Genomic DNA, 27227 nt, shown 5'->3' with positions numbered 1-27227 from the left:
TAAAAATATACAGAGAAATAGCTTATCTATGGTAATTCCCTACCTAATACATGTGGTTTATTATACTTTGTACATTTATCGTAGCTAAAATATTAATACACTGCTGGCAAACATGTGACAAACTCTGAAAAAGCAACATTTTTTCAATTTGATCCTGATTGTAACACACCAGCTTTGCCTATTGATCTGTGAGGAATACATGTATACATATACTAAAACATCAACAATAAATATATATATTATCACAACCAGTCAAAGGTTTATATACCGATAAGATTGTTCCATCAGTACATATACAACAGGTATTTTATGTACCAGTATTGGAGCTTAAATATCATAATTCTCTTTCATTTCTATGGTGGCTGATTTAATTAATGTGTCATTTTATTGTTTTGTTTTTTCAGGATAAGTCTTGCTCTTCGTCCTTTTACTCCAAAAAGACAAGAATGAAAAAACCTGAATTCTCATTCCTATCTTACTTCTCTTTATTTCCCTTTTTTGCCCTGAAAAGACAATACTGATCAAATTTGAATTCTTGTCCCCCCCCCCCATGAAAAGATGCAGCAAAAAGTTGAAACAACAAAATGGCACACATTGGCCAACATACATTTCAGATATGGATAACGTTAGTTACTCCAGCTTTTTCTGCTAAAATACACAGGTACATAATGATAGATCTGTAGGTTACTTCGCCATACTTCTCTACCCTACAACCTATATACTAGTGCATGTTATCGTAACTTTCTCGTCTCTCATATACACATGTACTAGTAATATAAAAGTGAATGTACAGTACAACTCTGTAAGTTTGAAACAAGATAATGGATACAAATACAATGTACTATCAGTAATAATTAACTGTATAGAGTATCATAATGGAGATTTATATACAGAACGTTTCAGGGCCATAAGCCTGAATTAATAGTCAATTTACCAGTTTTGTCAGCATCACCAAAACTAACAATAGATCTATAAGTATGTAAGTAAAGTATCACAAAATTATATTGACAGAAAACTTATAAATCCCCATTGTTTGATGTTAACTTTGAATTAATTAAAGAAATCAGTAATTTTATTACAACACAACACTATCTTGTAGACAAGTTGTGTTTCTAAAGAAGATTTGTTGATTTACTGTGAGGTGGGGAGGAACAGGTACATTAGAATCAATTGTATTTTTGCATCACAAAGATAAGGTCATGATAATGGATTTCAATAAAAAGTGATTTTTAAATAACCTGACATTTTAACAACCATAATTTACAAATTGACAAAAGCGCTGACATGTCAATTTCACGTTTCTCACCAGTGAACATGCATATAATCACTCCATAACATTTCAGTCAATTCTCAAATAAAAAAACAAGATTAAATAACATTTTACAGCAATTCTCAACTACAAAAAACAGAGATTACATAACAGGTGCGATTTCTAGATGTGACTAGATCTATTTACTAACACACAGCCGTGTACACAGTGAGAATAAACTAGATCTATTTACTAACACACAGCCGTGTACACAGTGAGAACAAATGTTAACAATAGGTAAAATACAGAAATGTTCATTTCACTATTTCACCAACAGAAGGAGATTTAACCCAGTTTGAAAGACGAGGCAGCAAAAGTATTGGTATTATAAGAAAAAGAAGATAAAGAAACAATTATTAAATAAAGTGAAATTGAATTATGCAATTTTAATTGAGTTTGAAATAATGATGCTCACCAATGGTATTAGATAATCCTTGTTACCCATTTTTTAAATGACCCTTAGCTGTTAAAAGGATGTTCAGCAACATTTAACCAAATCTAAAAAAATTTTACATTTTTTAACACAAAACAAAAGATAATTGTGATTTCTCCACAGTTCCCATTTTAATAAGACTTGATGTCAATAACAGACTTATTCAGCTTTTAGCAATTTTAACAAAATATGCAACTCAATAGAGAATGATTCATCTTGGAAAACAACTTAATGCTTAAATGGTAACACACAAACATAATTTCTCACAATCGTAAAAACACAAGCGACATATTACCGGGATATAACTGTCATAAAAATAACAAGAAAATTTCTCAACTTCTTAACAAATTATTTCAAATAATTACAATGTTCCATGTCTAAAACCCAACAAAACAACACAGGATTCAAATAACAAAGTCTCGTTAGTGTTTATAAATATGAATTAGAATTCACAATTTCAATAATTTCAAACTAACAATGAAGGAGTTATGGCTTTAACAGTTCCGACACTGACTGGGGAGATAACAAGCACCAAATGTAACAGTACAACACTCACCAGGTAGAGAAATAATGTAACGGTACAACATTCACCAGGTAGAGAAATAATGTAACAGAACAACACTCACCAGATAGAGAAAAAACGTAACAGTACAACACTCACCACCTAGAGAAATAATGTAACAGTTCAACACTCACCAGGTAGAGAAATAATATAACAGTACAACACTCACCGGATAGAGAAATAATGTAATAGAACAACATTCACCAGGTAGAGAAATAATGTGACAGTACAACACTCACCGGATAGAGAAATAATGTAATAGAACAACATTCACCAGGTAGAGAAATAATATAACAGTACAACACTCACTAGATAGAGAAATAACGTAACAGTACAACACTCCCCAGATAGAGAGAAATAAGGTAACAGTAATACACCCACCAGGTAGAGAAATAATGTAACGGTCCAACAGTCACCAGGTAGAGAAAGAATGTAACTACACACAACTCACCAGATAGAGAACTAATGTTACAGTACAACACTCACCACCTAGAGAAATAATGTAACAGAACAACACTCACCAGATAGAGAGAAATAATGTAACAGAACAACACTCACCAGATAGAGAAAAAACGTAACAGTACAACACTCACCAGATAGAGAAATAATGTTACAGTACAACACTCACCAGGTAGAGAAATAATGTGACAGTACAACACTCACCAGATAGAGAAATAATGTAACAGTACACCACTCACCAGATAGAGAGTAATAATGTAACAGTACACCACTCACCAGGTAGAGAAATAATGAAACAGTACAACACTCACCCGATCGAGAAATAATGTAACAGTTCAACACTCACCAGGTAGTGAAATAATGTAACAGTACACCACTCACCAGGTAGAGAAATAATGTGACAGTACAACACTCACCTGGTAGAGAAATAATGTAATAGAACAACATTCACCAGGTAGAGAAATAATGAAACAGTACAACACTCACCCGATCGAGAAATAATGTAACAGGACAACACTCACCAGATAGAGCAATAATGTAATAGTACAACATTCACCAGGTAGAGAAATAATGAAACAGTACAACACTCACCAGATAGAGAAATAATGTAACAGTACACCACTCACCAGATAGAGAAATAATGTAACGGTACAACACTCACCAGATAGAGAAATAATGTAACAGTGAGTTATAGAGAACAGGTATATAAAGAACAGTGGGAAACAGGTCAGAGAAGTAAAGAAATACTGCACTCGGAAACAAAACTATTGCCACAGGAAAAACAAAAACGATTTTATTAATCTTAAGCCTGGAGCTATTATGTAACTGATAATATTTGTTAGAATACATTCACTCATTTATATAATGTTGTTTAAATAAAAGTGGGGTCAAAGCATCTGTTAAGATGTCTCCAACGTTTGAAGAGGTGGTCAATATTTGAATATTAAAACAATCTTGCTGTCTGTATGTAGTAATCGTTTTGACAATAAAGATTGTAAATGTAATAAAAAAGACAAATATCCTGAAATCTTGTATAAATTAATAAGTCAACCATAACAGATGCTTTGATCAATTAAATCACAGAATTAGATTAGATCTAAGTCTGTGATTAAATTAATAATTCAGATAATTTTATAAATTAATTTCAGCATCATTCAGTAATTAATAAAAACAAGAACAGCAATACACTGCAAAATATTAACATTAAACTTAACAAGTGAATCTTTCTGAATAAGTAACATCAATGTCAGAAATCAAATCTGAATAGCTATTCCACACGTCATCACAACATTTCTGATGAATCCCAGTAACCTGATAACAAGTTCTTCCATTACAGAATTAAAGCTTAAAGATTCTCGATGTAAACTGGCTCCTAACAATTCATACTTAATATATAACAAAAGCAGAAAACTGGCTACTCTTTGTATCACATTTTCATCTTTATATCACAGCTGAATCATAAATATTACCAACTTTAAATCTCAAAAATGATATTAAGTAAAAAAATCAGTATGTCAATGATCGCAATTTGTTAAATTGACCTCTAACCTCTATGACCCTGAATATAACCAACACTCATGTGGAACATTTGCATAATTTTTCATTGTGATTATTGAAAACACAATATGAAAGTTCATATCAGACCTATAGTTACATGTACACACAAACGAACTATAAAATGTCACAATAAATAGTGATTTTGTCCCAAAATGCAAAGCAGAAAGTAGCTTGGGCAGGGTTCATGACCAAAAGGTGGCAGTATCACAGCCTAGTGCTTGTGCAGATTAAAGCCCAAAGACCTGTTCACCCCTCCAGGGCAGTTCGGATGGCTTGTTCCAGCAATGTGATCCAGTTAAACTTGTCCTCTTCACATGAGGTACAACAGAAGAGCTCCTTATTTGGGGTTTCCATCTTGAACCCATTTTGAATGTCTGAAATTAGAAGACAAAAGTAACAGATAATAATACCAATCTAACATTAAAGATGGACAAACAAAAGTTAAGGATGGCCCCCAAATATGGATATGGGGAACAACATACATGGAAATGCAAAATTAAAGCCAGCTACCAAACAGCTACAATACACAGACAAACACACTTTGGAGAAGGTGGCACGAAGCATAAACAAACTTTGGAGAAGGTGGCACCAAGCATATACAAACTTTGGAGAAGGTGGCACCAAGCATAAACAAACTTTAGAGAGGGTGGCACCAAGCATATACAAACTTTGGAGAAGGTGGCACCAAGCATAAACAAACCTTGGAGAAGGTGGCACCAAGCATAAACAAACTTTGGAGAGGGTGGCACCACGCATAAACAAACTTTGGAGAAGGTGGCACGAAGCATAAACAAACTTTGGAGAAGGTGGCACCAAGCATAAACAAACTTTGGAGAAGGTGGCACGAAGCATAAACAAACTTTGGAGAGGGTGGCACCAAGCATAAACAAACTTTGGAGAAGGTGGCACCAATCATATACAAACTTTGGAGAAGGTGGCACCAAGCATAAACAAACTTTGGAGAAGGTGGCACCAAGCATAAACAAACTTTGGAGAAGGTGGCACCAAGCATAAACAAACTTTGGGGCAGCACCATTTTACATACTATATACTGGTTGAGTTGCTTAAACTTAAAATACCACCATAGTATTAAAATGAGAAGATAAATTGGCCTTGGATGGCATATGACAAATACAAGCCATTTGGACTAAAAAAAAAATCACAACACCAGATGGGTTTTGTCACCTGACGACACCGGACAAGACACAGGGACGCTGGTACACTTAGAATCTGTGTAATATCACTACTAGACAACGACAGACATGTCCAGGGAGGTCCTAGAAGTACTGTTAGGGTCGAAGTTAAGATTCAGTAGAAGGAAGATGAAATCTGAACAGAAGTCCTTCCAACAGTTGAAGTCCTCTATTCAGAAATAATCTCAGTATCTTTGTAAACTCCATTGTACAATTCAGTGGTTAAAAGGTACAGTAAGACAGCCAACATAAAGTAGAGCAGGATACAAACAGGCTGAATCACTGATTCTAAGGTTAATATTTTCTCTTACAATTGTTTTGCTGTTCAACTTTATCAGCTTATGAGAGAAAGAAGAAGATGCAAGTGGTGAGATTTAGATTCTTTTGTGTAATGATCAAATGTATAGGTAAATTTACCCCTAACTACCACCACAATATAACATAGTATTTTTTTTTTTATATCTTTACAAGATACAAGAAACTTTATTCAAAGTTGCATACATGCAAACAAAGAACATTAGCTCTTGAGAGCTATTATTGCAACAAACATATGAAAATTGAATTTTAGTAATTGAATTATGGTTTGTGCTCCACAGAATAAAACTGTCAAATATAAAGTGAATTTTTAAGTTTAATTTCACCATCAAATCAGTTTAATATGCAAAATTTACAGATCCTTCAGCCATTTTTATATATATATTTTTTTTTATTAAACTTCATATAGGTAACAAGTTACACTTACATATGCTATCATAAATATATCAACACAGGACTCTAAAGTTAAATCAGAATCCGTACAGAATATACTGGGTAATGTAAAAAATACTTCTGCTTTTCAGTGTTTTTGCTTGATTGCACAAATTGAATATGTGGAAGGTACAGTAAAAACAGAGGTCATAAACAGTGGTCATACACAACACTCATGACTTGTGCTCCTCTACATAGGACTGACACGGCACTCATGACTTGTGTTCCTCTACATAGGGCTGACACGGCACTCATGACTTGTGGTCCTCTACATAGGGCTGACAAAACACTCATGACTTGTGTTCCGCTACATAGGGCTGACAAAACACTCATGACTTGTGTTCCTCTACATAGGCCTAGGGCTGACACGGCACTCATGACTTGTGTTCCTCTACATAGGGCTGACACGGCACTCATGACTTGTGTTCCTCTACATAGGGCTGACAAGGTTGATCTCTCCCTTTGATAACTGAACATGGCCGAATGGAAAAGGATGTGATTCTGACAGGTGAATTTTACCTTGACCTTTCGACCTGGCCCGTTTATTCTCTGTTAATGTGATTCATCCCCAAACAAATTTCAGCTGACTTGTCAAAAAATACAATATTTTATGCAATTGGGAGTGTTTTAGTTTGACACTATGAAATATTACCACACAAAAATATCCATAGCAAATCAGGACACTCTGATTAAAAAAGAATGGTTCTGATAATGGAAATGGCAGCAACCATCAAGTGTCAAAAATGTTTATAATACATTAGTATATAAAAATGTGTCACCTGTAAGACACTGATTCAACATGTCACAATTTCATGGTATAAACTATAAATAAACCAACTCAATAACTTTACCATAGATTATAAATATACCTGGGTATATACCCTAACTTTACCATAGATTATAAGTATACCTGGGTATATACCCTAACTTTATTGTCTCAAAGAAAACAGAAATTTGATTAAGATCCATTAAATGGCGAAATACTATATGAAGTATAGCAGAAGAGAATGTGAAGCTGGCTGAACTTTTCATATTAAAACGTTTTTACCTGAGTGTGTATTTATGCATACATCTACCTGAAAACATCAGGGCTTTGTTCACTGGTATCTTCCTAGCTACACCTGATAAGCAGGGCTCATGAAATGACTCAGAACTTTTTAAACATAAATTTGCATATAATTCATTACGTGTAATATATTTAGATGAACGCATAGGCAATACATTTTTTTTTTTACAAAAAACATCTACATTTAGGTAAGACAACTCATTAAAGTCTTTGATCAAATGGGGAACGAGCTATATGACACGACATTTCCAATTGTAGTTTAATGTGTGCATTATCTTTGGTCGATTATATTGAGTCCCAGACATGTTTATTTCAGTGCAGTTATTATCATAAAATAAACACCAATTACAATTTTAGTCACTAATCTCCTAAATACGTTTCCAGCCTGATTAACAACAAGTCAATGTAACAACAAATCTAGTACAGTTAAACAAGAGGCCCATGGGCCTTAACGGTCAACTGATATATTTATATAGAGAGTTGATTTTGTTTTTAACACGAACAGAAATATTATTCAAAGTGACAAAAAACCCAATAAAACCACCTTATTCAATATCTAGCATGCATACAGATTTAAGACTAAAAAGGATTTGAAACTAACACCTCTGATTCTAAACAAGGAAAATGAGGAAATTTTAGCACACTGACTCCTTTGGGCCCCACCCTACAGCCCTTGGGGGTAGGGCTGGCTCAAAGTATCAAATTGTCAACTCAGGGTTATGATTCCAATCAAGTTATTAACATGTAATATTCAAAGTATCATTTGCCATTATAAACCATAATAAATTTTGCCCCCCCCCTCTCCTTCCCCAGTGGGTAAACGTGAGACCCTAGGGTCATAAACCTTAAGACCCTTCCATCTATGAAGAGTGTTTGATTCTACCATATCTGGGTCTTTGAGAAGATTTTTGAAATTTCAGTCAATTCAACTCTTTTTGGCCCCACCCATCAGCCCCGGGGGTCAGTCAGGGCTCATATGTGCATACCATCAAACTGCTATCCAATACTGATAATGCTAACCTAAATTGAATTACTTCCAATGGAAATTAAACAAAAGTTGGTCCAAAATGTGATTTCCCTATATAAACTATAGTAAAGTTTACCCCCTCCCCAGGGGGAAACGTGAGACCCCAGGGTCATAAAATTCAAAATTTTGGTAGAGCACCTTAAGACCCTTCCATCTATGAAGAGTGTTTGATTCTACCATATCTGGGTCTTGAGAAGATTTTTGAAATTTCAGTCAATTCAACCCTTTTTGGCCCCACCCATCAGCCCCTGGGGGTCAGTCAGGGCTCATATGTGCATACCATCAAACTGCTACCCAATACTGATAATGCTAACCTTAAATGAATTACCTCCAATGGCAATTAAACAAAAGTTGGTCCAAAATGTGATTTCTCTATATAAAATATAGTAAAGTTTACCCCCTCCCCAGGGGGAAACGTGAGACCCAAGGGTCATGAAATTCAAAATTTTGGTTAAGCACCTTAAGACCCTTCCATCTATGAAGAGTATTTGATTCTACCATATCAGGGTCTTGAGAAGAAAATTTTGAAATTTCATTCAATTTGACCCTTTTTGGCCCTGCCCCTGAGGCCCCTGGGGGCTGGGGACCAAATCGGCCATTCTTTCAGTTGACTTTTGGCCATGGAAGGTTTCTGCAAAATTTCATTGAAATTGATTCAGGGGTTTTGGAGAAGAAGTCGAAAATGTAAATTGTTTACGGACGCACGACAGACGCTGGCGGACAAAAGGCGATCACAATAGGTGACCTAAAAACATTAACCAAAATAACATACAGCAGTTTCCAACTTTTCACAATAAATAAAGAAAAACATAATTGTAAATAAAAACCAAAATAATTCTGAAATGTCTCCATTAAGTAATATTTGTAATTCAATAATGAATTCAACCTTAAATTTTCTTTGCATTAAAGTCAATAGAAGTTTGATTCAAAAATAGTAATAAGTAATATGATGATATATAACCCCCAGTGAGAATGATGTCAAAAAGGCTTCAGTTCATTTTCAGGGTTATAGTGAAAATATGTAAAGAAAATCTTGATTTAACCATGACCTCAACAATTCTGCCTTATTTAAACTGAATGATTGGTAATAGACCTAACTTGTACAAATGAATTACAGTAACTTTATGGAACTCAATATATTTATCCCTAATTGTCAGCTGACGTCAAGGATCAAGGACATTTGACTACACTAGACTGTTGACGCACAAACAAAGATTAATGTATAATTCTGTTTGTCAGCATGTCTCTGTAGTATGCTGAAGGTCTATAAATACAAATGTTTATCAGAGAGACCCATTCTCCTAATTTAGTACTGCATTTAACCCTTCGATGACAAATTAGGCTTTTTATCCGGTTTCCTGTATTAGGCTGCAGACATTCTTTGCCTTGGTTAATAGTCTTACCTACCTAACGTTACATGTTACAGCTTGGTGTAGGAATGGGTCAGTTGCTATAGTCAGCCTAGCTTTATCAACTTGACATATTTCAGCTCAATTTCCTATCAAAACATTAAGTGCTAGGCAGCTCCAACACAAATGAGCTAAGCAAGTCCAGATTCTACAGGGATTGGACGCAGCAGAACAGCTACTTTTAATGTGTATTAAATCTTGATTTGGGAAAGTTCAAGTTCAGCTCCTGGAAAATCTCAAGGTTACAGAAATGCGCATAAGACATCCAAAGTTGATATACTTATATGCCCTGCATTCTTCATTTATTAGAATTTCTGACGTATGTTGACCAACAACTTCACAGGGGGAAGAGGTTTGTTCAAGGTTGATCTGTAACAGCAATATATTCTATCTATATGTTATACTCCACAGCGACCCAAATGGCTTTAATGGGAAGGATGTATTAAGTTTGGTTTTATACCTTTTGTGTTTAGTGGATGAGAACTACTGATTGATCAATGTCTTCATAATGAGGGGGGTTATACATGAACAAGTGAGGGGGTAATATGAGATCGAGAAGGGGTAATATTAGATAGTGAGGGTAAAGGACCAGTAAAGGGGTAATATTAGTTAGTGAGGGTAAATGACCAGTAAAGGGGTAATATTAGATAGTGAGGGTAAAGGACCAGTATAGGGGTAATATTAGATAGTGAGGGTAAAGGACCAGTAAAGGGGTAATATTAGATAGTGAGGGTAAAGGACCAGCAAAGGGGTAATATTATTTAGTGATGGTAAAGGACCAGTATAGGGGTAATATTAGATTGTGAGGGTAAAGGACCAGTAAAGGGGTAATATTAGATAGTGAGGGTAAAGGACCAGTAAAGGGGTAATATTAAATAGTGAGGGTAAAGGACCAGTAAAAGGGTAATATTAGATAGTGAGGGTAAAGGACCAGTAAAGGGGTAATATTAGATAGTGAGGGTAAAGGACCAGTAAAGGGGTAATATCAGATAGTGAGGAGTAATCCCCACTAATTAGGGGGTAATTTATATGAGGTGATAAAGGGAAAGTATAGGATAGTAGGGGTTATTGTGATACATAATTCCATCTTTAAAAGTTACATTAACTTCGCTTTGTTAGAATCTTTGAACAATCAAATATAACGATTTTACAATGTAATGAAGGTATGTCGGAGGACATGATTTCTTGGATTTGTTCTACTGTTTTTAGTTGGGGTTTTTTCAATTTCTTTTCCTGAACACATTTCTTACATGCATGATGTGTCATTGTATGATGACTGTGAAATTGCTAAATTGAATTGCATCATGGAGAACCACTAAAAAGTGTTCCCCATCAATATTGGTGAGAATCTGATATTTGCATGGTAGTGAGTCAGTGCTGGTGAGGAGAACAGTGTTCTCTAGGGAGACTACTGAGGAAATTAGGTGAGAATTATCTTGGTAATTATTTTAATAATGATTTACACTGCCAGATTATTTTTTTAAATTCTGTGTATCTAAAACAAAGGCTTGGATTCAGAGAGTGGGTATGCTGTGTCATTGCTGATAAGGATATAGAGGGCCATAATGTATCTATAGGCCTGGCTGGAAATTACAGCTCTGTAAGCCATTGATCTTGCTAAGGTCAACTGGAAAATGTTATTGAAAGCTGCCAAGAGGTGTTTAAATGAGCATGCTGGCTGATTAAATGAGGAGGCTCATCAATTCTGGACATATGGACAGAGAGTAGAACCTGATTATTAGTGAGTGGACATCAAAGGGCAATCACTATTATCTGTAGATTGGACATTTATAACAGTGGTTATACCCACAGATTGGAATTTGATAACAGCTGGACAACACCAACTGGACACTCATTCCACACACAACCTGCTTATTAGTGTAAATCTATCATGTTAGACTACAGTCTATAAGACAGAAGATAAGTGTTTATTTTCAACCTATTTTATTTCTGTTTTTAACAACTTTTAATCTGAAATTTGCATCATCACGGCATGAAAGTGGAAAATATATGATCTCTTGTTCAATTTTAGCAAATTTATCTTTTGGAAAAGACTGGTACTGATTTGGTATATTTAATATTTAATAAAAAGAATATACTTCAGTGAAGCAGAATTTTACAACAACTTTTACACTATACCGAGTATCAATATACTGAGATACTGAGTATATTGATATACTCCAATAGTTTGTGGTCAATTCAGTAAGGATGAACGAGACTATCATTGTGCTTCCTCTATTGCTAAAACAAGGGATAGATTTACACCCCTATACATGTTGTAGCAGGTGTCATGTATCATACTATGTGATACCAATCTATTAAATATCCTTTGAGAACATGTGGATCCTTTCAACACATCTGTCTTAGACTTTCCCATGAAAACAAACCTAAAGCTGAAAGTGAAATACAAATGTACCAGAAAATTTGAATAACATAGATACTTTTATAACATCCTATAATATGGTGAAAATAATAACTGACTAGTAGTGCAGTCAAATTACATTTCAAAAATATCTGCATGAAAATTCTTTGAGATAAACATTGGTACTTATTTGAAATATCTGACAAATATAGCACTGTTAGAACCTTTCAGAATGAGTTCCTGTAGTACACTGGCTTGACCCTACAGTTTACTGGTGGACAGAGCTGGTATATTATGTTGTTTGTAAATGGGTCAGTACACTGGTCAGGGTGACCTTATGACTCAAGGAAACTCACATAGGCTGACCAATAAAGGGACTGGTTTGTTGACTTCTATCTTGTTTTCCTCACCTACTTTTAGAACAGCTGGTCTTCACAGGTCAGTCATATCAATTAAAGTGACTGCCCAGTGGGATAGAACTTACTGATGGGGTGGGGCTCCTAATAGGTGTTGTAACTTAACTGTCCCAATTATACATACATACTTCAGAAAAAAATGAAGAAAAACAAACATTGAACTAGCTCCAAGTCTACTGATTTTGAGCTTGGCAACCTGTTTCTGAGCACATTTACATAAAAGCTAATTACAGCCCTGAATACTGGCTAACTGACCAGTTACATCAGCTGTCAATTGCAACCAAACTGAGCAAGGAATTTGATTGGGATAGAATTGACCAAGAATAAAAGGAATTCGGGAGATTGATCCTTCTCATTGTAGAATATTTATGCTTTGATGTAAAGAAAATTTTCTGCCACAAAAAAATATAGGTTGTCAGAATTTTAAGGATTTTAAATGGAAATTTATGTAAAAATTATCTGTAAACGAATAAAAATTGACATTTTATAATAAAACAATATACACATAGTACCTATTGTACAATCATGTTTACTCCCCTCAGCATTGATGATAGCTTATGAGCCACCAATTTTTACAAAAAAAAAAGAATTTTCAAAAGAATAACAGAATAAATGTGCATAATTTTTTGTGATTTCTGACACCATAAACAATAATTTTGCTATGTTTTGAAATCAATTTGATGACCATATTTATCCCCAACTCTTTATAACTTAATGAAGTGTTCTGTACCAGTAACAAACACACACAGTATGTGCATCAGGCAATTACAATGTCAAATGGATCAATTCCTGCAGAGTAATGTGTTTCATATTACACCAATATTGTTACATTCTAAATAAACAGACCTCAATAGTTATAAACTAGACACTAGCTTTACAGGGACTGTAACAGACAGCTCATCTCTAAACAGCTTTAAGTTTAAAGTGACCTAACACTCCTATATTTTTTAACATTTTCTACAGGTTGGTAATTATAAGTATGGATTGTGAAAAGATTCTTGTAGCACAACCAAAAGGTGTTTAAATGTGACATTTTGATGACTTGTACGATATGTACTATGTCACCTTCATCAGACAAATGACCAGTGAAGCGTATGTACACAAAGGTGTAAAATATGTACAAGTAGTTGTTATTTATGTACTGAAATGATCCTTACGCTTTGTTTAATACTATATAGTCATAGATGTGGACACAGCCCATGAAATATCATGTAATTGACTGGGATAACTGCATTGGACAGAGAGAGCAATCTGTTCAAGCAGCAGATAAAGAAAGCCATCTGGAAACGCCGCAGTGGGCCAGTTCTGAATCGAGATGAGGGGGCTCATAGACTCTCGCACATCTATAACCAAATATACACATTATATTGTGCTACAAGAATCTTTTCACAGAACGACCTAATTAACACTCAAATTTAGAACTATTTCACCCAAGTCTTCATACTTGCCAACTCTCCCTGTTTATAGGAGAGACTCCCGATTTTGGACGAAAAAAATGCTTTTTATTCTGAGAATGTGCAATCTCCCCCATGGAAACTTTAAAAAGTTGGAAAGTATGGGTTTTGGATAAGAGAGTGTGTTTTCTTCTATTTCTAGAATCAACTCATCCAAGAAATTTTACACTGTCACATGTGACTGGCTGAAATCTCCCAGTTACATCTATATATCATAGTAACCTCTGTATAAAGCTGTGACAGTTGGCATTGTTAAACCAAACACCTAGATCCTGGACATTTATTGTCTCATTGTACACCTAGATTTTGGACATGACAACCTCTGAATTTCCACCTGGATCTTGGACAATACAGCCTGTCTTTGCACCAAGGGCCTGCTCAATTTGCACTGATCATCAGCTAATAAAGGTATAGGCAGATGTATTCCTTAATTGGAGTACATTTTATGGTAACCTGTGTACATCGGGTTTGCTGGATTTGCAAGAACTCCATGGAGATATTGTGTGGCTAAACATGGCAGCTTATGTAAATATTTCACAATGTAAATAGACTGTAAGCAGTATACTGTATATAAGAAAACTTTCGCCCAGTCAAATTTTCACCTCATGTCCGTAAAATATCTATTTGCCTCGTTTTAATTACGCATTTCACATTTGATAACTATATATTCATTATTCATCAACTAAAGTTCACTGTAATGGTAAATTTGCCCACAATACAGAAGGCAAAATGGCAAAAGTTAAACTGCAGGAAAAAAATCCTGGTAAAGCATGCGCAGTATGCTTAATTTTTTCAAATAAACACTTATTTTTTACAGGCCGTCAAAGTTGCTACTTTGAACAATATGCAAAAAAAACATGGGTGTTTCCTTGTCTTCACTTATGCTGATTTCTACTGGGCAGTTAACTAATTTATTCAATGAAATCTGGCTACAGATCTTGCATACAAGAGTTCATACATCCACTTAGATCTTGGATATGACAGGCAGACCAGGTCATTATAATCTTAGCCAAAGTTTGACTGTACACCTTGTGTAGGACAGGACTGTATGCATGATGTTATATCTAGATCTCGGACAAGATAAAAACATCTTGTAGACCTAGATCATATACAGTAAGGTTCTTGTACAATGTACCAAATCCATCAATTAATTTCGGGCCTGGAAGTACTGCAATGCAATTTAAAATTCCCTCAACATGACAATGCTGAGGTAAAACACTACCTGTTTTTAACAGGACTTGTAAATCCTACATTTCCTCCAAGAAAATTTCATTCCTGATAAATTGACATACACAAGTCTATTTCAGACACAACAAGCATTCTCACCACTAGTGCCTTCCCTTTCTGAATGTACAAGTTCTGGTTATATTAACTCGATAATCACCTCCTTGAATTTCCAATAAATGCTCTCAGCCCAAACCTTTCTTACTGAATGGTCAATAAAGCTGTAATCTGGCAATTATTACACATAGGATTTATAATCAGAAATCCTAGCAGCGTTAAGTGCTATGAGGTGTTAAAAATGTCTGGGTATTTTGGTATTTTCAGATTTCCAATCAATTCATTTGCCAATCACTTCTTCCATCAAGGATTATGTTAATTTTTTTCTATATTTTTATTTAAAATGCCATTTCAACCATATAAGAGCCATAAAAGACATTGATTTTTCCTTCAAAAGCACTATATGATTCAGTGAGTAATGAGTCTATTTCAGCATAAAATTTCCCATTACCTGGTAATTAGAAAGTTTATTGGGTTATATAGCATGATATAGAAAATCTATTGGTTGTATTATGTAAGGAATGGCCCTTTTCTCTCACAAATACTTTAATAAAATGTAAAATTCAGCTGTTCAGCTTGACTCTATACAGTAAAAAAGGCTGACCAATTTACAGAGACTACCTAATACATCACTAATTTTTCTAGTCCACTTCAGCAAAACCAGACCTGACAACCAGCCCTAGTGGGAAATCACTTATTTTTTAGACCACTTCAGAAAAACCAGTCCTGACAGACAGCCCTAGTGGGAAACCTCTTATTTTTCTAGACCACTTCAGCAAAACCAAGCAGTCCTGACAGACAGCCCTAGTGGGAAATCTCTTATTTTACTAGTCCACTTCAGCAAAACCAAGCAGAACTGACAGACACCCCTTGCGGGAAATCTCTTATTTTTCTAGCCCACTTCAGCAAAACCAAGCAGAACTGACAGACTCCCCTTGTGGGAAATCTCTTATTTTTCTAGTCCACTTCAGCAAAACCAAGCAGAACTGACAGACAGCCCTAGTGGGGAACATCTTATTTTTCTAGACCACTTCAGCAAAACCAAGCAGTCCTGACAGACAGCCCTAGTGGGAAATCACTTATAAATAATTTTCCACTTCAGCAATTCATTGACGTCACGCCAATAATAGCACATCATGACAGATAAGTCAATGGGCTGCTTGAAAACCATAAACCATGAACGCTTGTGTTTTACTACTATAAAGACTATGATTTCGGAAAGACAATGTTTAATGAAGATGACCTCTAGTTACTTACATTTGGTGTTGTCAAGGCCAATGACTTTGAGACGTGCCAGGGACAAACTGGTCTCAAACCTGTATGTGTGCTCAACAGCACGTGTGAACGGAAAATGTCTGGATGTGCGTCGTGTGATCACCAGGGCATCGTTGAACAGAAACAGGCCAAGCTCCTCGAACTGCTGGTACACCCTAAAATATACAGATTTAATGGGACACTAATAATAAAATCAAAATCAACACAATAATGAACGACTGCATTACAAAAATGTCAAACCATACTTCAGAAGTAGACTTTTTACAGACATAACTGTTTCCTCTATTGGTTTCTGCTCCTCTGTCCTCAAGGGGCCACATCCTTTCATGGGATAAGTGTAATGGAAGAAATAAGAGCAATGATTTAATGTTACAAGTATATCAACATCAATGAATGCTCCTGACCAAGGTATGCACTACACTAAATTTAGTCAAAACTCCTTTAGCTGTTCTGGACAAGTAGTTTATTTGTAGCAGTAAAGTTAATATCAGATCAACAATGGTTGCCATGCTATATGGCAAATCCTTATCTAGCCCTTCTAACCAGTTTACCTAAAAATCTGAAATATTTTAACTTCAACATACCAGTAAATACTGAAATAAGACAGGGAAACTATTTCCTCTATTTTGTTTTCTGTTTTTTTTCACGCTTGACCAAGATGGTAAGTTCATCATTGGATCAGAATCTTCAAAATTCTGTCACATTCTTGCAATTAAAGTTTGATCCTTCAAAAATCTGTCACATTAAGTCATTGCAATGAAGACACGCATAATCTTAAAGATGCAAGAGCAATAATTTTATGTGACAAAAAATGTTGGCATGATTTTAGCTAGCTTTAATATGAATACAAACAACTAGTTAAATGTTTTGCTGAAATAACATTTCCTGTAGGGTGTAGATAATTACATCATGTGACAAAAGTTGACAGATCAGATGCGCTGTCATTACAGCTAGTGCACTAAGTTTGACCAGGTCTGCAATGATGAACGTTTCTTTCAACGGTTATGAGTAAGCAATCACATATATCAAACACTTCATCTACCTATCCATCACTATGGAGGTGTGCCAGGCTCTTGTTGTGACATGGTGACTTAAGGATGTATGCTACCTTTGACTGTGACATAGATACTAAAGGATGTATGCTACCATTGACTGTAACACGGATACTAAAGGATGTATGCTACCTTACTGTGACAGAGACTTAAGGATGAATGCTATCTTATCTTGACACAGAAACTACCACATGATGTTTATAAAAGACCTTCACAACCATTAACTTCAAGGAATAGTAATTTGGACTTGAATAATCAATTACACTCAGGTAATGCTGAGTTAAAATTGTTTGGTAAGGTAGCATACACACAATAGGTATGAAACCCTTTTCCAAATCTGTTCTTATTAAAATAAATTCTCAGTCATTGCAGTTCTATTTTCTTGAGACTGAATAATGTATTACAGGTTATCATTTTTAATGACTTCCTTTCAAGTTTTAAAAAGAACTGTCTTTATTTTTTTCCAATTCATAGCGCCATTATAGTCTACAACAAAGCTGCCAACTGACTTTATGACTATTCATCTGGAAACAAACGTATATAAGTTGACAATGTGGGAACGCCCTGTGACATGGACTGTTATTACTTAGCATTATCTGTAGGAAACCTGTAGTCAGGTCATTCCTCACTGTCTGACATACACCAAAGCTCACTAACGACATTCCCCCACAGTCATGTTCTAATGCTAGTTGTTCCAAGCCAAGGCAATATTCACTTTTCAACAGCTATATATAACAGAGGGAAAGTTTGATTTTATCTTGAATAAATTAGAACTATTGAGTTTCCATTGGCAAATCAAGCTTAGCATTTTGTCAACTGATTTTTAATGAATCAAGAGCATATTCACATTTTTTTTTATTCCATTTCTATTAACCCATAATAAAATTTGTATAAATCATGTCTATAATTTACAGACTGAATAAAAAATGAACAGAAACCTGGCAAACATAAAGGTTCCAGTTAAAATGTTTCAATTTCATTTGAAAGTCCTTGGAAGTTAATTTAAGTTATATTGAAAGTAAAATGAAAGTGTCCTGTAGGTATGTTTGATTAATGTATATATGTGTGACCTTGAGTGAAAGGACACCACTATATTCTGTATGTTACTGACATATCACATTAGGCCTGACACCCTAATGTAGATGGCATGATGCTCATTTAAATCACACCCTGACATATGATTAGTCTTGGTCAACTAATTATTGGTAATGACCATTTCAACGAAATAGGTACTTTTAAAACCACCTCAGACCAAATCCAATTACCCGAGTACATAACTGCCTTACAGTCAAGAACCTGTTACTTCATACAGGGGTAATGAGACATGACTTACACCTCTTACACAAACCACAAGGCCAGGAGACACCCCCTGAAGGTCGGCCATTGCTGATGTGTATGTTATTAGGTATGTAAGAGTTGTGTAATATGAAAGGCAGAGTGTTGTGTCTAGCTGAGATAAGGACTGTCCAGTCACACATCCTAGTGCTAAGCTTTAACACCTTTAAGTTACTGCCCACAGGCCATCCTCACCAATACTTACAATTTACACAGATCACAGAACAAAAGTTGGATGTTTATTATCAGAAAGGTTTAAAACTTTTAGATTAAATGGGGGTGGGAAAGGCGACACATTAAAATCTGTAACTCTCCTGAGCCTAAGGATCAGAGGGAAAGACATGCTGTCAGTATTAACTGTTTCATGGTAGGAAACAATGAAACTATCCTTTAAAGAGACAAGGCTTAAATATCTGGTGTTAGAAATAGGAACCCCTCCCTTCCCCCTCCCCAACATTTGTATATATTATTACATAAATCATCAAAGTCCAGCTCATACAATATTACACCATTAAATTTCTGGGTGTTAAACTAGGTAACAAATATTGAACCTGGGCAGAACAGCATCATATGACCAGTGAAGAGTATACAAGGTATATGATTACACTTAGAGGACAAAGATTTGGTTTGAGGTGTCAAATATTTCAGGTCCAAATGTACCCAGCAGAGATAAATACAAAGTTATAGTGTTTTAAGTAAAGAATAGTCTAATGTTCAGTTATTGGAATACTGCTGTGACAAGTGTACAGAAGTTAAAATATGACATGGACAAAGATTGGGTCCGGACATAGGGAAAAGAGACTTTTATATTCAATGTTTAAATAGGAAATTGTCTAATTAGAGCAAAATTAGGCCACAGATTGGAAAAGCAGGACGCCAAATAAGTTAACAATTTCATAGATAAAGAGATTGAAGAGTTTTTAACATATTTTATTTCTTTATGATAACATTGGGTACAGGTTTCAACAACCTTTATATTAAGCCCTGTACCAGGATATGTAAAAGGTATTGATGGTGCATTGTAATCAAAGAAACAGGATATCAAGACTTTTGTTGTTGTTTATTATTTACAGGCTACTTATTAACTCAAGTGTTTCTTCACAAAGCCTGAAGATAAAAATGTTTGTGAGTATCAGAATAAACAAGTGACAATTTTTAAGTACAAAAGTTTTAAATTTCTGGATCAAAGGGAGATGTTAATGGTGGGTTGTCATCACCATTAAGCTGGGATTTGTTGATGTAGCTAGTTGAATAACATCCCCAGCTTGGTCGATTAAACTTTATCAAAGCCACCTAAACAACGTGTGTTAACCTTCTGTCATCAGCGTCCTCATTTCACACCCAGACCCCCTCTCTCTCTTGGGTACCATTTATCAGCTGGGACACTTGTCACATTTTGACAACTTATTATCTTTTCCTATGTGTGACAATAGTCTGTGTTTACAGGCCAACATATGGTATATGGAAGGGACAAAGAGGTACATGGGTCATTAGTTGGCTGTCTGGGTGCATTAAATGTGGGAAATTAAATCTACAGTAAAAACAGGTTAGAATATTTAAAACTCAGGTTATCTTTTGTATGTACATTTATAAATGTACCAAAAGTGTATACACTTTATAAAATTTGCCCTTTAAGGAAAGTGAGTCAACAAGGGCTAACCATAGGGCTTAAAGGGAGATAAGTGTCAGTGAAAAAGGATGATAGAAAAGACCTTAAAATCCATCAGACTCAGAAATGAGCATATACAAATGTATATACCTATACGTCTTCTGAAAGATTCATGTATCGTCTTCTTAAACTGATATCTCTCCAATAACGCCAATTTTTTAGAATCTTTTATATATACTCTAGATACATAATGTTTTAAAACACAGAAATCACCAGGGACCCATCTTTCAATTTTTTTTTATTATTATTTTGGAAGAAGTGAGGTTGTTGGTGCCTTTAGGGAGACTATGAGGGGATGAAAAGGAACCATTTTTGGACTAAATAAAAGTTAGTTGGTTTGACTCCATGAAAAGGACTTATTATATTGCTGGTAAATTGCAGTACTGACAGTATTCCCCAAAGTACAGTGTTAGACAGTGCAGAAAGAACTTTAATACAGGTGTAAAACAATAACTCAGGTCCACAAGGGTATTAAAGGGGCTGGTCCGGGAAAAATGTCATATTTGCTAAAATGGCATACACATGTTTAAAATACCTTCTTATGAAATATACCGATTCAAATTTTGCCGAAAATCACTCCCTAAGAGTAATTTTTTTAATTATATTAAGGAATCCTAAATCGTCACGTGACAGTCTAAAACTCTCAATTGACCCAGATCAGTGATGTAATTTTACCGCACGCGCGTCATCAACAAGGCCAACTGTAAACATCGCGGTGAAAGAAAAAGATGCATGCAAAAGTCATGACAGGCATGAGGTATCAATACCGTTAAATATAACAACACATAGGTAGGAATACTACACTTGCATCATACATGACCTTTGAAAACAATTATTTATGTATAGTATTGCTGTCTTGTCCGCTAGTTGAGTCCGACATGGCACATGACGGTGTGCAATTGTTGTTATCTTCACTGCCTCACTTTCAAAACAACCACGTGACATATATAAATAGATCTGCGCTAAATTTACGCGGGGCTTCCCCGAGATTTCAGTGGTCAAAACTGGACATTGCAAGCAGAACTCGACCATCATATTGCCTTGGTATAACTTTTGGAAGACCCGAGAAGGCATTTAGACCCATTTATTTTGTTGTTTTTTTCCCGACGAGCCCCTTTAAATTTGATATAAAAATATGGTCTACAATTATGTCATATTATCATATATATCAATGAAATATTGGTCTATAAACCCTGAGCAGGTAACTCACTTTTGTACAAACTTGTGTTTTTTTATTTCAATAGCACTTTAGAATTTGGGAATTGTAAGCTAACACTTTAAATTGGAATTGAAATGAAATTGTTAGCATTTCAATGTGAAGCAGAAAGGACTTGTAACACAATATCTGATAACCTCAATATTACCTCATGTGTTAAAGTATCAAGACCAATACACAGCAAGAGCTAGATTAAGTTTGTATACATCACCCTGTAAAACGGTACCTAAATATTCTGCAGTCTTTTATGCAGATAAATGAGTTCATACCATTTAATTTTTATGATGAATTTTACTTATATTTATTATGTTTTAATTAATGTTGATATAAACCTTCCAGAAACCTAGAAAAAAGCCAATCCTCTTCATTTGTCACCCCTCCCATAGATAATGTGTATATACACACACAAACACAAGCTCCGTTTACCTACTCAGGTGCTGAAACCTCAGGCAAATTTAGGTAATTTGGGAAAGTTTGCATTATTTACAAAATAATAAAACAACTTGGATCAGCTGTTCTGGAATCAGCTGTGTGTGATCAGCTGATCTATCAATGCCAGGGAGAAACTCATGACTCACACAATCAATTTCTCGGTGCTTTGACAGCCAGGTTAAATCAGCCGCTATTAATACCCCCTCATATATGTTATATCCAACCAAGAATCAGCTCATTTCTACCTGTGTAGCTGGTACTACACCTGTATGACCTTCAACCTTCAGTATCTACCTGGACAAAGGCAGTAAAACATTTTCCCTAGTCAGCACATTGTGATACTTGACCCTCACCCCTCCAATTATCCCTTGAGAAAAACAGCCTTATAACTTTTACAAAGTTGCGGATAAAGTTAGGTGATGTATTGAAAAAAGTGTTTCAAACACATTCTGTAACATGATCTCACTCTGTTAAATATCTTATTATTTTATTTTACCGGTATGGTTCAAATTCAGAAGAACTTGTACATAGTTCTCCTTTGGACAAGCATCCCGTTGGAGCTAGTATTTCTCCGCTAATCTCCAGATAACATCATCAGGTATATGACACCTCAGGTTTGACATCTATTACAATGGCTATCTCACAAAAAATATCAGCTTTATTCCTCAAGTAACCACCTACTATACTATTTAAAAGGCAACAGACACCATAAATTTTATCCTGATCACGCCATACCTATACCAGCCCATCTATATTTCTGTATATGACGCAACCTGGTACACCAGACAGATGTTGGTGTACATCAGAGATGTATTTAACAGGTACACACAACACAAGGCTCCCATCTAAGGCCATTCCACTGGGAGAGTCTGATCCAGGCCAGACACTTTAAGGTCTGTTTACAGGTCTCAGTCCTGACAACAGGTGCACAGGTTGCTAACTCGGCACATCCAATGTTTCCCAGATGTTTTGTTAGAAGTTTCTGAAGTTTTCAAATATGACTTGAATTTATAGTATTTAAGTTTTGACATTACAGTCTCACTAATTTTCAGGACTTGTACACTTGTAGTAAATCATAACATTCACAAAAACATCAGCTCAGCATATATTTTATATTTTTAGAGTACATTTTATATCTGAAGTGGGAGGTCATGACAGTGACTATATAAGTGAAAGGTCAGAGGTCATATGATGGTGGCACCTGTATGTCTGTGGGTCAATGATGATGTATTCCAGACCCCTGACAATAGTCCTATCCTACTAATTAGTGCCTGATACACAGCTTAGGTTCCCCATATATCACCAGCTATAGAGTACATCTCTCCTGTCCCCTAGTCCCCCTGGCACTCAAACACCTGTTTGTGCAGAACAAAAACAAATCATGGATTTTTTTTTAAAGTTTGCAGAAAAAGTCCTTTTGGCAGCTTTCCAAAATAATATACAGTTGAATGGGATATATCAAAAAGAAAGAAAAACTAAATAGTCTTGTTTTCTTTTAATTCCAACATTTTTAACTGAAACATTTACCTTTGGCAGCTTTTTCAAAACATGTTACTTTAATTAGAAAATGAAAAACAAAATTCCTTTGTGTTTCGTACAATTCAGCAATTTTTTAACCTGAAAGAGTAACCTTTGGCAGCCACAGGCTATTACCAAAATATCACTACCACGGCCATCTGAAACGGAGATTTTGTCTTTTAATTTGTTTTTTTTCTCTGCATTGCTAGGCGCGTGTCTATTAGGCTAAGCCATGTTGCAATGTTATCAGCCAAACAGATTTTTTTTCTATCAACCCCTTACATGTGTATATCTCTCCGTAAATTTGAGATAATTTCACCCTGAATAAAGACAAGCTTTGTACAGTAACTGTCGGGAAAACAAAATTCTAGATACCTGAGATCACATTATTTGTTTGTTAACACCAGCAGACACAGAAAAAGTTGCTCATTCACTATCAGTAAATCTCAGCCTAGTATGTCCGGTCTTTTTATCCCCTGGAACATTCACTACATGTCTTTGGAACATTTTCACTTTCAATGCTTTAGAAGACAAATAATGGTGGATTGCAGTAATAAAAAGTGGAGAAAATCTGTCCAAATCCCATTGGGACAAGGGTATAAACAGTGATATTACAGTCAACGTACAGGTAGTCTACTTCTGACACTACTACACTGCTTCTTGTACCTGAATATTAGTGTCATGATGAAAAGTCATTAGGACAACTATGTGTATCAGTGTTCTGTATAATAATGTAGATGAAGGCCAGGAAAAGAATCACCAGGGGAGAAATTAGGTCACCATTCTGCCCATGCAAGTACAATAAGTACATCTGTACGGAGAGATATCCTCTGATGTTCTATACAGATAGGTGAGCACCAAAAGACAGTTCTTGTCTTTTGAAATACCAGAGAAAAGCGTTTTCACAACAGTAACATTTGTTTTTTTTAAAGCACTGACAAACATATATTTATCAAGTTATTTACAGGTTTTTTAAAGGTCAGGATTCAGAAACAAAAAGTCAGTATACATCTGTAGCACAATGTATTTTTTCTCCTCCCTGTACCAAGGAAAGGTATTTAGACAGACAAAAAATTGCGTTTCATGTTAATTGAATTTCTGTCACCTTGCCATGCTATAGTGGAGAATTACAATGTCTCAGACATGATAATTGAAAACAGATGGGCATTTGATACAGTTTAAGTGAAATTCTTTTTATCAACTCCAGGTAATCATCAGTGTACCAGAAGATAAGCTATTCAGTGTAAGACAGAAGCTCTTGTTATCCCGTTTGTATTTTGAGTATTTCCATGTCGGTATAATGTTTTGAAATACATTTTTTTTTTATCAAACTGAAAGAACCTTACATGCAGTTAGAAATGAACAATGATGAGGCATTAAATAACTACAGTTAAATACATTTCATTGGGTGGCAAGTAGGACATACTTTACATTCTATTTTAGTTGAAATGCTTCCAAAGTTTTAGCTATGCAGACGATGATGACATCAAAAAAAAGTGGTCTAATTTTAGATTATTAGTCAGCTGGTTGCCACTTTGCAGACAGGCCTAAGGGGAGATAATCAGCACATCATTATTTCTTATTCCATTCTGTGTTGTACAATGGTTAACAAAATGTCAAAGATAGGAAGTCTAGCTATTTGTTATATTCATCTTAATTTTTCGACCTGAATTTAATAAAGAAGTTAAGAAAAAAGGCAAGAAGCGTTTTCCACTTCCCCTCTTTTTTTTTTAATTAATCCACCAAATGAATACCTAATTTGTTAAAAAATATATACACGACATCATATATGTGCCAATATTCTAGTTGAATTTACAACTTATATGACAAAAGATTATTTGTGACTTTAATGTACCTATGGTAGGTTGAGCATATTATCAAGTGAGAAGCACATGTCAGATCCGAGGTAAAAACGTGTATACATATAACTGCCATTTAGATCTTAACAGATAACCGTATCCTATTAGTAATGACACTAGTTATACACGGATGACTGGCCACAAATGTTTATCACGTAATATAAACCAATCAATGAATGTTTAAAGGGACATTACATCACTACACTCATAAAACGTGTTGTAGAAGTTGCTCATAAATAGTAAAAAATGGATAATTCAAACTTCCAAACAAAAAAGGGTTTATGTTTATGAGACTTGAGGAACTGTAATGAGCCTCTGATTTGCATAAATGACAAGCACATCATTTATAACACTTCTACAGTAACATGGTTCATATGGTGATTACAGGACGAAATTCAAGCACTTTTCCATCACTTTTCTGCAATTTTCCTGCAAAATTGTCGGCTAGTTGCCACCCAGGTGGACATGCCTAAGGGGAGATAATCAGCACATCATTCAAGCAGACCTCAATTTCAGCACTTTTCATTACCTATATGAATGAGCTTTACATTAAATCCACTTGGAAATATCTTGTATACAAAATGCTTACTTGACTGAACAAGAGGTTCAATGAGTAAGTATACGTATCATTCACCTGTCATTCATCTCACACCTGTGTCATTCAAAATGGTGGGGGCAAAAATGAAAGACTTTGATTTTCAAACAATTGACACTGATCGAAAATACTCCAAATCTTTCCCCCTTTAACTTGAAAATCCTGTAATTGAGTTTGAATGGTACCAAAAGAGTTTGAGGGTATAAAATGAATTGAATCTACCTCATAAAAAATCATTTGGATCGATTGAAATGTATTAATGACATTCATTAGTGTGACTCACCTGAAGGTGGTAACAGCTGTATTTATTAACCAAGCATCAGTATAGATACTGTATTTACCTCACACAAGTATACATAGATACTGTATCTACCTCACACAAGTATACATAGATACTGTATCTACCTCACACAAGTATACATAGATACTGTATCTACCTCAAACAAGTATACATAGATACTGTATTTATTTAACATCTGCATACAGTAAAACTCAAAAGTTCTATGGGACCAATACAAAATATTTGACTTATCCAATGGTTCAACTTTACTGAGTCGTCTAGTGCAGGAGCACTCAAATGACCCGAGATGTATTCTGTTTACTGGTAGGTTATCATCAGGATGAAAACTGTCAGTAAATCATTGGTTGTTGTCATGTTGCTTGCAGTAAAACAAATACTAAGATTGTATGGCAGTTTTATGAATTTGAATTACTGATAATTAGTTTCAACCATCAACAAAACTAGAAACGTGTAAGATATGTATCATTCTTGTTGAAAGTGCAACTGTAACATCATTATTTACACTGCACATTAGTACACACTCGTACATTGAGCCAGTAATGTCAATAAGACAAATAAGAAATGTACCTGGTAGTTACTTTACTCACATTTATCTCTAAATACATATACAGTCCTATTAAAGAGCGTCCGCCCGAATACATCCGAACTAGAACAAATTTTAGAGATTTTCATGCTATATACTCTTACATTGATTATCCGC

General features: G+C 35.1%; 1 protein-coding gene across 1 annotated transcript in view; it reads right to left on the bottom strand.

Annotated features, from left to right (window-relative positions):
* Positions 1-3905: 3905 nt before the first annotated feature.
* Positions 3906-27227, bottom strand: part of LOC110449804 (epithelial cell-transforming sequence 2 oncogene-like) — a 48705-nt gene continuing 25383 nt past the window's right edge. The window contains exons 24-25 of the mRNA XM_021496892.1: positions 16533-16705; positions 3906-4694 (exon numbers count right to left, since the gene is read on the bottom strand). Coding sequence (XP_021352567.1) covers positions 4567-4694; positions 16533-16705 — 301 coding nt within the window. The 3' untranslated portion in view covers positions 3906-4566. The remainder of the gene's footprint in view (positions 4695-16532; positions 16706-27227) is intronic.

This window comes from Mizuhopecten yessoensis, unplaced genomic scaffold (assembly GCF_002113885.1).
Source record: "Mizuhopecten yessoensis strain PY_sf001 unplaced genomic scaffold, ASM211388v2 scaffold4823, whole genome shotgun sequence".
Lineage (NCBI taxonomy): Eukaryota > Metazoa > Mollusca > Bivalvia > Pectinida > Pectinidae > Mizuhopecten > Mizuhopecten yessoensis.
The sequence above is the reverse complement of the archived record's forward strand: the minus strand, read 5'-3'. Positions and strand labels throughout refer to the sequence as shown.